This window comes from Chaetura pelagica, unplaced genomic scaffold, assembly GCF_000747805.2.
Source record: "Chaetura pelagica isolate M959 unplaced genomic scaffold, ChaPel_1.0 scaffold254, whole genome shotgun sequence".
NCBI lineage: Eukaryota > Metazoa > Chordata > Aves > Apodiformes > Apodidae > Chaetura > Chaetura pelagica.
Window position 1 is genome coordinate 531,296 of NW_009952963.1, and position 12,186 is coordinate 543,481.

A 12,186-nucleotide genomic window follows, 5' to 3' on the forward strand; every position below is an offset into this window, starting at 1 on the left:
GGGGGGGGGTGGTGGTTTGGCCACATCACACTCATCCAGCCACCACCCGCCCGGCTCTGATAGCATCTGGAACCTCACACTTCATCTGCAGCCTCCACGGCCCGTCGGTACAGCTTGACGACAGGGTTTGGAACAATAAATTATCTTTCAGAAGTGGCTTATCATGGAGACACATTCATCTCCACAAGCTGGACCAAAACCAGCTCCACTGGCTGGAAGTTCAAGCGAGGGCACACGCATTCGCTATTTTGTTGTGTTGGTTTTTGTTTTTTTTTGACCATACAATTTTGGGGTTGCAAAGCCAACCATTAAGCTGGCTGAAAGTCCAGTCCTGTGAAGCATTCTGAGTTGGCAAAGTTTTGCTACTGATTTATGTGGCACAACAGCTCCGGGCCTGGGATGCATCCATAACATTCGTTCCATCTGTCGTCAATGCAGATTCTGTTCTTCACCGCCCGTGTTGGCAGGGCTTGATCCCAGCTCTGCTGTTCTCTCCATGGGGGGGAGGAAAGGGACGAGAGAAGAGGAAGCAAAAGTCTCCCATTGGTGCCAATGGCTTCACAGGAGGCCTCAAGTTCTTCAGATGCCTCTGAGCATTGTTGCCAGAGTGATAATCTTCAGCAGCCCATTTAGGAGAGGAAGGGAGTGAGCAGTCACACTCATTTTCAACATGATTTCAGAATTGATGTTCACCAATGGTCTCATTTCAGGCCCACACACGTCTGCACTAATAAGGGATAGAGGTCCAGAAAACCATCTAGTCCTCGTGGTCTCCTCTCCTTGTTCCTCCCAGGTGAATCTTCTCCACGATCAATCCACACAAAACCCTGACTCCTTTCAGAGCAGTTAAAAAACCCACTAATCTGCGAGTTACCTTCCAAAACTGGGAGCAATCCAGTCCCAGAAGCCAAGGGAAGCCTTTATCTTGGGCACAAGAAGAATGTCCAATCTGCCCTGGAGATCTCTGGCACGCCCCGGGGGGTTTGCTGAAGCTCCATCCACAAAGCAAGTGCCGAGCAGCGCGCTGGGATTCACACCAAGCCTAAGAGGCCTCTTCTGCAGATAAAGATAGCTGAAGCATGAGCCAGGCTGCAAGCCAAGATGCTCTTCCCTCCTCTCCCCCCAAATTTGGGAGGGCTGGGATGGGGTGTCCCCCCCCCCTCCCTCCATGCAAGGGCTGGATCTCAGGCTGAGCTCGGGGTGGGGTGAACCTCCCTGCCGAAACGCTGATGGTGCGATTCACCTCTGAACATTTACCTCCTGGTTCCTCGCTGTTCCAACGCCTCCGACAGCTACAAAAAAAGCTGGAATTTCCTGCCAGCTCAGCCGTGCAATTTCAAATGCTTTTTCTTTTTTTTTCTTTGCTTTTTTTTTTTTTTTTCCTTTTCTTTTTAGGTTTTCGACTGCTCTCTTTAATCTCCAGCCAGCTGGGCCCGTGCGTTAGCGTGAAGGCTGAAAGCTGCAGAGCTTTGGGCAGTCGGTTTTCCAAAGCTCTCACCTGTGGGTGGAATGGTTTGTTGCAGCTCTGCCTTCAATTAAAAAGAAAAGCACACACACGCAAAAGAAAAAACCCTACCCCATGTGTCTGACCCCATAGTAGCACGGGGTGTGGGGGGGAGAAGCTGCAGGCCAGCTCCCATGTCCAATTTCCCTGCCAGAGAGGGAGAAATGCAGATATAGCTCCTTGTGCCAAGAAGGGCAAGGAGCAGTTGGGAAGAGAGCCCTGGCAGGCATGGCAGGGTGCCACCACGGTCCTTCCCAGCCCCTCCATCAGGGAAGGAAAGAAATGGGACTAACCTGCCTCCCACTAGCACGGGGAGGAGACCTTAAAAAGAGAACACACACTTCCTCAACCTTTGTCCCGTTGGACAAATGGACTTGATTCCCCATTTTCCCCTTGAGAGCTGTGAAAAAGGATCCCATCACAGAGTTTACTGTGCTCTTTGCATTGAAGGAGGTTTGGGGAGACGAGGCCAGTGCCACTGTCCATGGCACAATGAGCAGCTCCTAATTAATACAAAGGCCTGGGCAAGATGTTTCACAACTCCAGACTATGGGGGCCTGATCGACAGCAAATGCTCAGTAAAATCATTTCCAAAACGTTAAGAAATTGGTGCAGGTCCTTATCAACCAAAGATCTGTTCAAGGAGCACCAGGTGACTAAACCAAACACAGGCACCTGCTGGAGCCACAAAAGAACTATTTGAGAGTGAATCTTATGATAATAAGCAATAAAAAAAAAAAAAAAAAAAAAAAAGATAAAAAGGTGTGTGACAAGGAAGAGAGGGAGGGATAAAGAAATCCTGCTACTCTGCTCACTCTACCATTTTAGAAAAAAAATCTGTTTATACAAATAGATCTGACAAGAGCTACAGCAAAATGGATGAGGAGCTGAATACGTAAAAGGCAAAACCATCACCGAAAATAAATTCAATTATTCGGTTTTGCTTAGAGAAGCAACAAAGTTTCTGACATGTTTGTTATTCAGGCTGTCATTAGAGCTGAAAGATGTCTCAATAATGTTGAAGTTACATTTTTAACATCCACTCTCCTCCAAGCAGTTTGCATATTTTCCACTACGTTAGCTGATCAAGCCATTAGTTACAGTTACTTAAAAATAAATGAGCTCTATATTTTCCTTCCTCCACACTCCCCATTGTGGAGCTCAACAGCAGGGGAGGGGGGGACAGGGAAGAAAACTATTTTGTTTGCAACGAAACAACCCAACAATAGTGCTTGAAATACTCAAGTTTGCCTGTGGAAAGCGAGTGTGACTAAGAAGAAGCAGCAGAAGCATCTCTTGTCAAGCAAGGAACTGATAAGGTCTGAAACAGCAGCAAAACAGGCAAAATGAAAACCATATTTGTAGCAGAAACTGCAGCAGGGAGGTTGACGGCGTCTGAATAAACCCAGCAACAACAGAGGCAGGGTGGAATTTTGGTGAGTGTGCTGAGATGCATTTACTTGCCAAAAAGAGTTTGAACCAGAGCTATTCTTTCTGCTCTTTACCCTAATCCTGCCCCTTCTCCTCCCCACCTCCCCCCCCCCCCAAAAAAAAAATACCATCAAGTCAATTTTCATGCAAAGGTTTCTGTTTTCCCGCAGTACAGAGAAAGGCAGGTAATATTCATTCTTCTATCCCCTCTTTCCCAAAATTCAGCCATTAAAAAAAAAACCAACAACCCCAAAGCAAAACCAAGCAGTTTATGTTTTGACTGCTGAAAAACGGAGTCTGAAAGCAATTTTTCTTTGTTAATTAAGCTTTAAAAAAACTAAAGAAGACAACTGAAGAGGACGAAGATCTTTTCTTCCATGCAGAAAATGAAGGCAGCACATTTTGCCCGACTATCTGTGAACTGGAGAAAAAAGCCACTAATGAACTTTTGGGGTACAGGAAAATCTGAGCACGCCAGGCAAAAAAAAAGCCTATTGAATCACCAATAGTTCATTGGGCAATTCTGACTCCATCCAGGCTTGATGGTGGGAGAACAGATTTATCCAATATATTGACCACTGGGATGTAAGAACAGCCCTTCACACCCAGCACAGAGCAAGTTTCCAACCACTGGCCTCTCCATCTGGCCACATCCCACTGAGATCCAGTTGGCTCATCAGTAGCTTTATCAGAGAAATAAATAACACCCCCCCTGCCCCAATATTGAACCTTAATATTGGCCTCCCAAAGTCCTCTGATAAAATATCTACAGGTTTTGGCATTAAACTACCCCTGCACCTCACACTGCAGAGTAAGTCACCTCTCTCCAGGTGATGTTCTCAGCTCATGCTGTACCACCAATGACCATAGCAGATCTCCTGTCCTGTCCCACCAACAGGCCTTCCTAAACTCACAGTCCATAGAGAACCATGACCTCCTCCATCAACAATTTCCCATTGGACTTAACAAAATCTCCTTCTGTGAAGAAATTAGAATAAATGAAAGAAAAAACAGTAATAGGTGCTAAAAATCTCCAGCCCTGAAGACTGATGGTGGCAGTCACTGCATGACAGGTTTCTCCCCAAAGGTTTCTGTTTTCCCGCAGTACAGAGAAAGGCAGGTAATATTCATTCTTCTATCCCCTCTTTCCCAAAATTCAGCCATTAAAAAAAAAACCAACAACCCCAAAGCAAAACCAAGCAGTTTATGTTTTGACTGCTGAAAAACGGAGTCTGAAAGCAATTTTTCTTTGTTAATTAAGCTTTAAAAAAACTAAAGAAGACAACTGAAGAGGACGAAGATCTTTTCTTCCATGCAGAAAATGAAGGCAGCACATTTTGCCCGACTATCTGTGAACTGGAGAAAAAAGCCACTAATGAACTTTTGGGGTACAGGAAAATCTGAGCACGCCAGGCAAAAAAAAGCCTATTGAATCACCAATAGTTCATTGGGCAATTCTGACTCCATCCAGGCTTGATGGTGGGAGAACAGATTTATCCAATATATTGACCACTGGGATGTAAGAACAGCCCTTCACACCCAGCACAGAGCAAGTTTCCAACCACTGGCCTCTCCATCTGGCCACATCCCACTGAGATCCAGTTGGCTCATCAGTAGCTTTATCAGAGAAATAAATAACACCCCCCCTGCCCCAATATTGAACCTTAATATTGGCCTCCCAAAGTCCTCTGATAAAATATCTACAGGTTTTGGCATTAAACTACCCCTGCACCTCACACTGCAGAGTAAGTCACCTCTCTCCAGGTGATGTTCTCAGCTCATGCTGTACCACCAATGACCATAGCAGATCTCCTGTCCTGTCCCACCAACAGGCCTTCCTAAACTCACAGTCCATAGAGAACCATGACCTCCTCCATCAACAATTTCCCATTGGACTTAACAAAATCTCCTTCTGTGAAGAAATTAGAATAAATGAAAGAAAAAACAGTAATAGGTGCTAAAAATCTCCAGCCCTGAAGACTGATGGTGGCAGTCACTGCATGACAGGTTTCTCCCTGACTTTGGAGCACATGCTGCTGCCACATGGTGTTCACCAGCTGGGGCTTTCCAACTTGTTTGCTAGTGGAAGCTGACGTGACCAGATCCTAACACTGCTAAGCTGCAGACCATGTTTTAAATGCTTGAGGGTGCTTACAGGTCTTTTAGAAAGACCCTTACTTGCAGGAGGAGCTCTTACCCTTTTTGAGAGTGTCCCCCCATAAAGTCTGTTCTTCTCAAGGACATTCTGGCTCCATGATTTGCTTTCAGAGCAAAACACACCCAGCTTTCTGCAGGTCCTCTAACTCTGCAAGCTGAGGAAGACTCCCCACATCAGCCACTCCTCTGTCAGCTACATCCCCAGCACAGTCAAACCCAGTTTCCAAGGGCTCAGGATGATGCTGAGGACACACTGTTCAACCCCAGGAAATCATAGGCAGTCCCAAGTGCTGGCTCCTGACCACTCCTCCCAATCCCAAAGGGGTCCCAATTTTGGGGGTCAGCCTGGCTTTGGCAGCCAACCCGAATCCCACGCATGCGTCCTTCGCATTAACCGCACCCTTGATGCTGGGGTGTGAGAATGTTCCATCCCCTCCAGCTACTGGGGAATTCCCAAGCAGATGGTTAAACTGGATTTCCAGCTTCTCTGCAGGAGCAGAACGGGGGTAAACTCATCAGGGCGGAGGTATGGAGCTGGCTCACGTTGCCCAGAGCTTTGTGCTCTGAGCCAGTCCCAGGTCTATCGGTCACCAGAGTTTAATTAGCTAGAGATGAGGTCATCCCTTGGCATCTGCAGAGCACCTTGAGACCTTCACACGAGGCTGGTAATTATGCAGAAATACTACATAAATAATGAAACACGTTATGGAAATGCAGCTCGTTTAGGTTGGGCACCTTCTAGGAACTGGAGATTTGAACTCCATGAAAATCCGTGAGGAAGTGGGCACCTAATCCTCTTAGACCTTCTGAAGGTGCCAGGCACATTAGTACCAGACTGTCAACTCCTGCACTTCTAGGAGGTCAACAGCTCCTACAGGGCAGGAGCAGCAGGCAGCAAGCTATGGGCTTAAAACAAAGGCTGTAAAGTCAATAAAGTTCAACAAGAGTGAAATTTTTCCTTCTTTTGCTGTGTTGACTTTGAAGGGTAGGAGAAAGGAAGAGGAACAGAAAGCACATGAACAGAGAGAATGAGACATCAAGGGGGGACAGCAGCAGTGAACACAGCCCATGCTGATGGCTGTGAAATGAAGGCCAGGGATTTGGGAATTATTTCCTGAACCAGCAGTGCCAGCCAGAGAAAGAAGATCTAGGCCTTGCTGTCCTCCAGTCCCAGCTCTGGAAATCCTCTCCTTTGGAGAGATCTATGCAGGTCTCCAGCAGCTGCTCTTTCTCATGGTGGGAGGAAGGGTGAGAGAAATAAACCAAAATCAAAAGGTACTCACACCCACACTATCAACAAACCTCTCTGCTGGAGCAGCCACTACTTATGAACCTCTTCCCTCCCTAGGCTGGCTGCATTTTCACAGCTTTAGTAACTTCCCATAGTTAAGACCCCAGAATAGAGGATCAGAAGACCTGTCCTGCTGTTCTTTGGGGCACTGGCCTCTGATATGCAGGCCTGGACCCAACTTTCCTCCACTTCTCCTTTCCATCCCTAAATCCATCACAGGAGATTAGATTTATCCCTTCAAGACCACTGGGGTGGATGGCAAGAAGGTGAAGGACTCCAAGGTATTTCAGCCTTTTTGTTGACAGCAGCTCCATTCATTGAATCATAGACTCATTAAGGTTGGAAAAGACCTCTAAGATCATCAAGTCCAACTGTCAACCCAGTCCAACCACGCCCACTAAACCATGTCTTGAAGTGTTATATCCACACATTTTTTTAACACCTCCAGGGATGGTGACTCCACCACTTCCCTGGGCAGCCTGTTCCAATGTCTGACCACTCTTTCAATACAGACGTTTTTCCCAATATCCAAACTGAACCTCCCCTGGCACAACTTGAGGTCGTTTTCTTTCGTCCTATCACCAGTTACGTGGGAGAAGAGATCGACTCCACCTCACTACAACCTCCTTTCAGGCAGTTGTAGAGAGCAATAAGGTCTCAAACTCAGCCTCCTATTATCTAGATTAAACAACCCCAAATCCCTCAGCTGCTCCTTGTCAGACTTGTGCTCCAGGCCCTTCACCACCTCCATTTCTCTTCTCTGGACGTGCTCCAGCAACTCAATGCCCTTCCCATGGCTCTGTCCCTACACCTCAAGACAACAACCCCTTTTATCATTTCAGGAGTACCCACCAGGAACCAGCCATGCCCTCCCAACTCTCTACTACTTTTTTTTTGTAGGGACATCTGGAAAGACTATGGAAATGTGTTCCCTTCAGCCCCCAGGGGCTTTTTGCCTCTATTCTCAGCACCAAACCCTGCCTCAAATAGCTTTTCTCACAATATTTTCCATGTTCAGTGTTGAGAGGGGTAGAAATATGTAGTACAGAGAGCAGTGATGTCCACAAGAACCCTCAAAGCCATTTAGCTGAAGGGCTGGGGGGCTTCCTGCCTCCTCCCAGACTGATTTAACCAGGCTCATTTTGAACAAACCCCAAAAGAACATTGGATGAAACGCCCATGTGCAGCTCTGAACCTCGGGACCACCACTTCTCTTTTGATTCAGTGCTGCTCTGAACCCCTGAATAAGGACAGATTGTTGGGTTTCCACCACCAGCCCCCAGCCCAAGGTCTCCAGCAAGGGTCAATGTGCTGTATTGATTCCTATCAGTGGAGCTTCAGAGATTTATTCTCGCTGAGAATCCGGCCACTTAGGACTTAAATAGTTTTCTGAAATGTATCCAACAGGAAATCCTAAATCAAGAACACTCTGCATTTTGAGAAGATTCCTCTCCCTCAGATCCAAACCCAACTAGGAGTTTTGCAACTTTTTCCATTTTAGGAATAAGAGGCTTTCTTCTCATATCTCCCTCTCCTCCCAAACAAACAATCAAGTACACAGGAGCCCAAAATATTTTCCCCCCCTCTGTTCACTTTATTCAGGGAGTTGACACTGAAGCCAGAGTGTTTCAAACTGGCCAGCTGTGTTCTGACCAGCTGACACTGGAGGCCACAGCTGGGACAGCCAACAAGGCAAGATTCCAACTGAACAACAACAAAAAAAAGGCAACACCTTTGGAGAAGGGATTGAAAACAGGGAAATGGCCACGATTCAATTCTGAGCTTCCCTGCTGCTTTTCCAGTGACAGCTGCTGGTGAAGGCCAGATTCTCAGCAGGAGCAAACTGGTCGTGCTGCTTCGATTTCCCCCAGTCTGCACCAGTTCACACCACCCAAGACTGCGGCACAACCTGGCTCATGTTTGGGTTTTGCTCTGCTGTCTCCCTTGTTATCATCCTTCATCTGGAAAAAGCTGCATTATAGGAGAGAGAGAAGAAATAACAACCCAAATTTGTCCAGTCCAGGAATGGTTTCCTGGAACTTAAGTACTTTTTTTTTTCTTTTTCTTTTTTTTTTTTTTTTTTTCCTGAAAGGAGATAAAGTTGTTCATTGTTTGTCTTGGCTGCCTATAAACTCATGCTGCTGAGAGCAGCCTTTGATCACAGGGCTGTTGGGAGGCTGACCCTTGACAGCCAATCCACTCCCTGCTCTTTCAGTCTCACCAGCCCAGGCCTGACTTCCTTTTTCATAAAAAGCCATTAAAAAAACCCAACAACCACCCCCAAAAACATACATTATCCAACAGCCCTTGCAGCACTTCAGGCAGACTGATCTAACTAGCTTCCAGACAACTCCAAGAACGGCCTATTCCTTTCTTCCTCAAGGGTTTCTGTGCTGGGAATGGGGCAGGAGGGAGCGCGTGAGCTGGGATGTTCTGCCACGAGCAGTGGGAACTCCAGCCCAGCCTGCGGTGCGACCAACGCGCATCGGGGTGTATCAACAAATGTGCTCTTTGGAAGGGACAAACCCCAGCCCTGCCAAATGCTGCCAGAAGTTTCTTTCCCGTCCTCTTTTTTTCCCACTGCAAAATGCGTGGACATTTGGGGAGGGTTTGTGTGCTCCTGTGATCTGGTCTGAGCTCCCAGCTCGAGCTGGTTTGCCGCACATCCAGAACATTTTTCCAGCATGTGTTGCCCGACCGCAGAGGCTACAGGCAGAAAGCACATTCTCTTCTGACACCTAGCAGGGATTTTGATTTTCCTACGTAAGTCAATCTGTGTAATGTGACTCACTGCTCCCACGCTTCGTGGAAGTAGTCAGCTTCATTTATTCTAGCATACCCCAGCAAGGACAACCATATTCCCAAAGCTCGGCAGTTAAGAGGCTTGTGTAAACCATCTGAAGTGTGAGCATGAGCAGGGTGATGCTTCCCAGCAATTCCCCACAGCAGATGACAGCTCAAGCCCTCTCTTCCCACCACGACGACAGAAAAAACCAGTGCAGTTGACCTGTGGCACAGAGCAGTGAGCAGGGATTTTAAAGAAGGAGAAGCAAACACCTTTTCAATATCTTTTTCTATACCAGCATGTATAAGTGAAAGCTGTGGTGGTAGAATGGCCACTGGCTGGATTTATTAGTCATCCCCTTCATCAGGAGACTCATATGATCTGATCCATATCATATGATATCCAGAGGACTCAAATAATATCCTTATCACCTCCTGCTTCTGGGAGTCAAGCTGTTATGTTCTTTGCTTTTGAATACCTACATCACTGCTGAGCTATTAACATCTCCAGTCCAAAATCAGTGCCACCCACATGTGCAGCAGCCTAAAACCCCCCAAGTTTCCTCTGCTGCAGAAATACATGACTGAGAAGCTACCATTTAATCTAGAGTCAGGAACAAGAAAGGTTCATCGTGTGCTCAGTTTTATCTGATTCATTAACTATGAAAATTATCAGACAAGCCAAACGCCCAGACTAACATCTTGCTATTGCATCTGGCCACATAGTTAAAAGTCAAGTTCCAGTGACTTGTGGTCTGAACAGATGCAACAGTCAAAAAACAGCTAATTATTCCCAACTCACAAAGAACAATACCAAGGCAGAGGAGGGAAATATGTGACTGGTCTATAGTTTCTCAGAAAACTTGCAGCGAGGCCAAGAAGAGAATCTGGTGCTTCCACAAGCAGCTCCAGCCGTGATATTTTCCCTTCCACTCCAAATCACCTACAACACCCTAGAAATATGTATGTAGGTCTCCCATTTTAAGGACATGGAACTCCTGGAGAGAGTCCAGAGGTGGCTACGAAGATGATCTGAGGGCTGGGAGAGTTGGGGTGTTGAGCCTGGAGAAGAGAAGGCTCCAGGGAGACCTCAGAGCAGCTTCCAGTGCATGAAGGGGCTCCAGGAAAGCTGGGGAGGGACTTGGGACAAGGGCAGGGAAGGATGGGATGAGGGGAAAGGGATTAAAACTGGAAGAGGGGAGATTAAGGTTGGACATGAGGAAGAAATGCCTTAGTGTGAGGGGTGAGACCCTGGCCCAGGTTGCCCAGGGAAGCTGTGGCTGCCCCATCCCTGGCAGTGTTGAAGGGCAGGTTGGATGGGGCTTGGAGCAACCTGGGCTGGTGGGAGGTGTCCCTGCCCATGCAGGGGGGTTGGAACTAGATGATCTTTAAGGTCCTTTCCAACCCAAACAAGTCTAGGATTCCATGATCAGGACAATCCACTAATTCCTCACTGTCTGTGTTTTGTCCTAGGGCACTAAATGAGAATATGGCCAATGGCATTGAAGATCTTATCGGGATCCCATTCCCAAACCACAGCAGTGAAGTCTTGTGTGGTCTGAACGAGCAGCGGCACGATGGTCTCCTCTGCGACGTCATCCTCATTGTGCAGGACCAGGAGTACCGGACCCATCGGTCGGTCCTGGCCGCCTGCAGCAAGTACTTCAAAAAACTCTTCACCACAGGCACTTTAACAGACCAGCCCTATGTTTACGAGATTGACTTTGTCAAGCCCGAAGCACTTTCTGCCATCCTGGAGTTTGCCTACACCTCGACCCTCACCATCACCACCTCCAACGTCAAGCACATCCTCAGCGCCGCCAAGATGCTGGAGATCCAGTGCATCATCAACGTCTGCCTGGAAATCATGGAGCCTGGCAGAGAGGCAGAGGAGGAAGATGACAAAGAGGACGAAGATGATGATGATGAAGATGAAGACGAGGAGGAAGAAGAAGTAGAAGATTTTGTCAATCAGGAGAACCTAACTGATGTCCAAGAAGTCAGCTGCCACCAAAGCCCTTCTAAGTCTGATCTTACCAAAGAAGCATATACAGAAGCACCTAAAGACTTTCCAAATCACTACCAGGCCAGTAACACCTCTGGACACTTGGGTGTCATACGAGACTTCTCCATTGAGTCCTTGCTAAGGGAAAACTTGTACCTGAAGGCCAACATCCCAGAAAGGATGCCACCTCTCTCTCCTTTCACCCCTAGCTTCTTCCCCCATCTCTGGAACAGCGATTTTAGCTCTTTCTCCCAGCTCGAGGAGCCACCAGTAGACAATGGGCCCTTGGATCTGGTGATCAGAAAGAGGAAGATCAAGGAAGAGGAGGAGAAGGAAGACCTACCTCCGCCTCCTTTCCCTAATGGCTTCTTCAAGGACATGTTTACCAACACCCCAGCAGCTCCCTTGGGGCACATCAAGGCAGAGACTGACTACAGTGCTTATCTCAACTTCCTGAGCACAACCCAGTTTGGAGAAGTTTTTCCTCCATGGCCCTTGGAGGAAGAGAGGAAGATGAAGCCCAAGGCATCCCAACAATGTCCCATCTGTAACAAAATCATAATGGGAGCTGGCAAGCTGCCCAGGCACATGAGGACCCACACGGGAGAGAAGCCCTATATGTGCAATATCTGTGAAGTCCAGTTCACCAGGTGGGTGGGGGTCACCTCTGCCATCAGGGGAAGGGTGGTGGTTGGAGGGGCCACATCATGACCTGATTTCTAAGCTAAACATCTCTTTGCTACTAAAAAAAGTAGAAGCAAAGGAAGCAGGGCATGATCTTTCTCCCTTTGGAAGAAAAGGGAGGAAGGGAGGGTGGAGGAAGAACATGAACCTACTGATTTTGGTGGGTTGTGGGTCATATCCACAACTCACTGGATCCATCCCCTCACCGGACAAGAGCTTAAATAAGTAACAGGATATTTCCAACCCCACCATAGTTCACCACAGTTGGACCAGAGGGAGCTGGAAAACAGCTGGTCAAGCAGCCAAGGAGGCTTCATCTCTAATGTGCTG

General features: G+C 47.4%; 1 protein-coding gene across 1 annotated transcript; it reads left to right on the plus strand.

Moving 5' to 3' along the window:
* Positions 1-10,656: 10,656 nt before the first annotated feature.
* LOC104386997 (zinc finger and BTB domain-containing protein 7C-like) lies at positions 10,657-11,883 on the plus strand. Its single transcript, XM_009995680.1, has one exon. It carries the CDS (start codon positions 10,657-10,659, stop codon positions 11,881-11,883), a length of 1,227 nt encoding a protein of 408 aa, XP_009993982.1.
* Positions 11,884-12,186: the final 303 nt, after the last annotated feature.

Coding starts and splice junctions, on each gene's coding strand:
- LOC104386997 (XM_009995680.1), top strand. CDS start 10,657: ATGGCCAATGGCATTGAAGATCTTATCGGGATCCCATTCCCAAACCAC.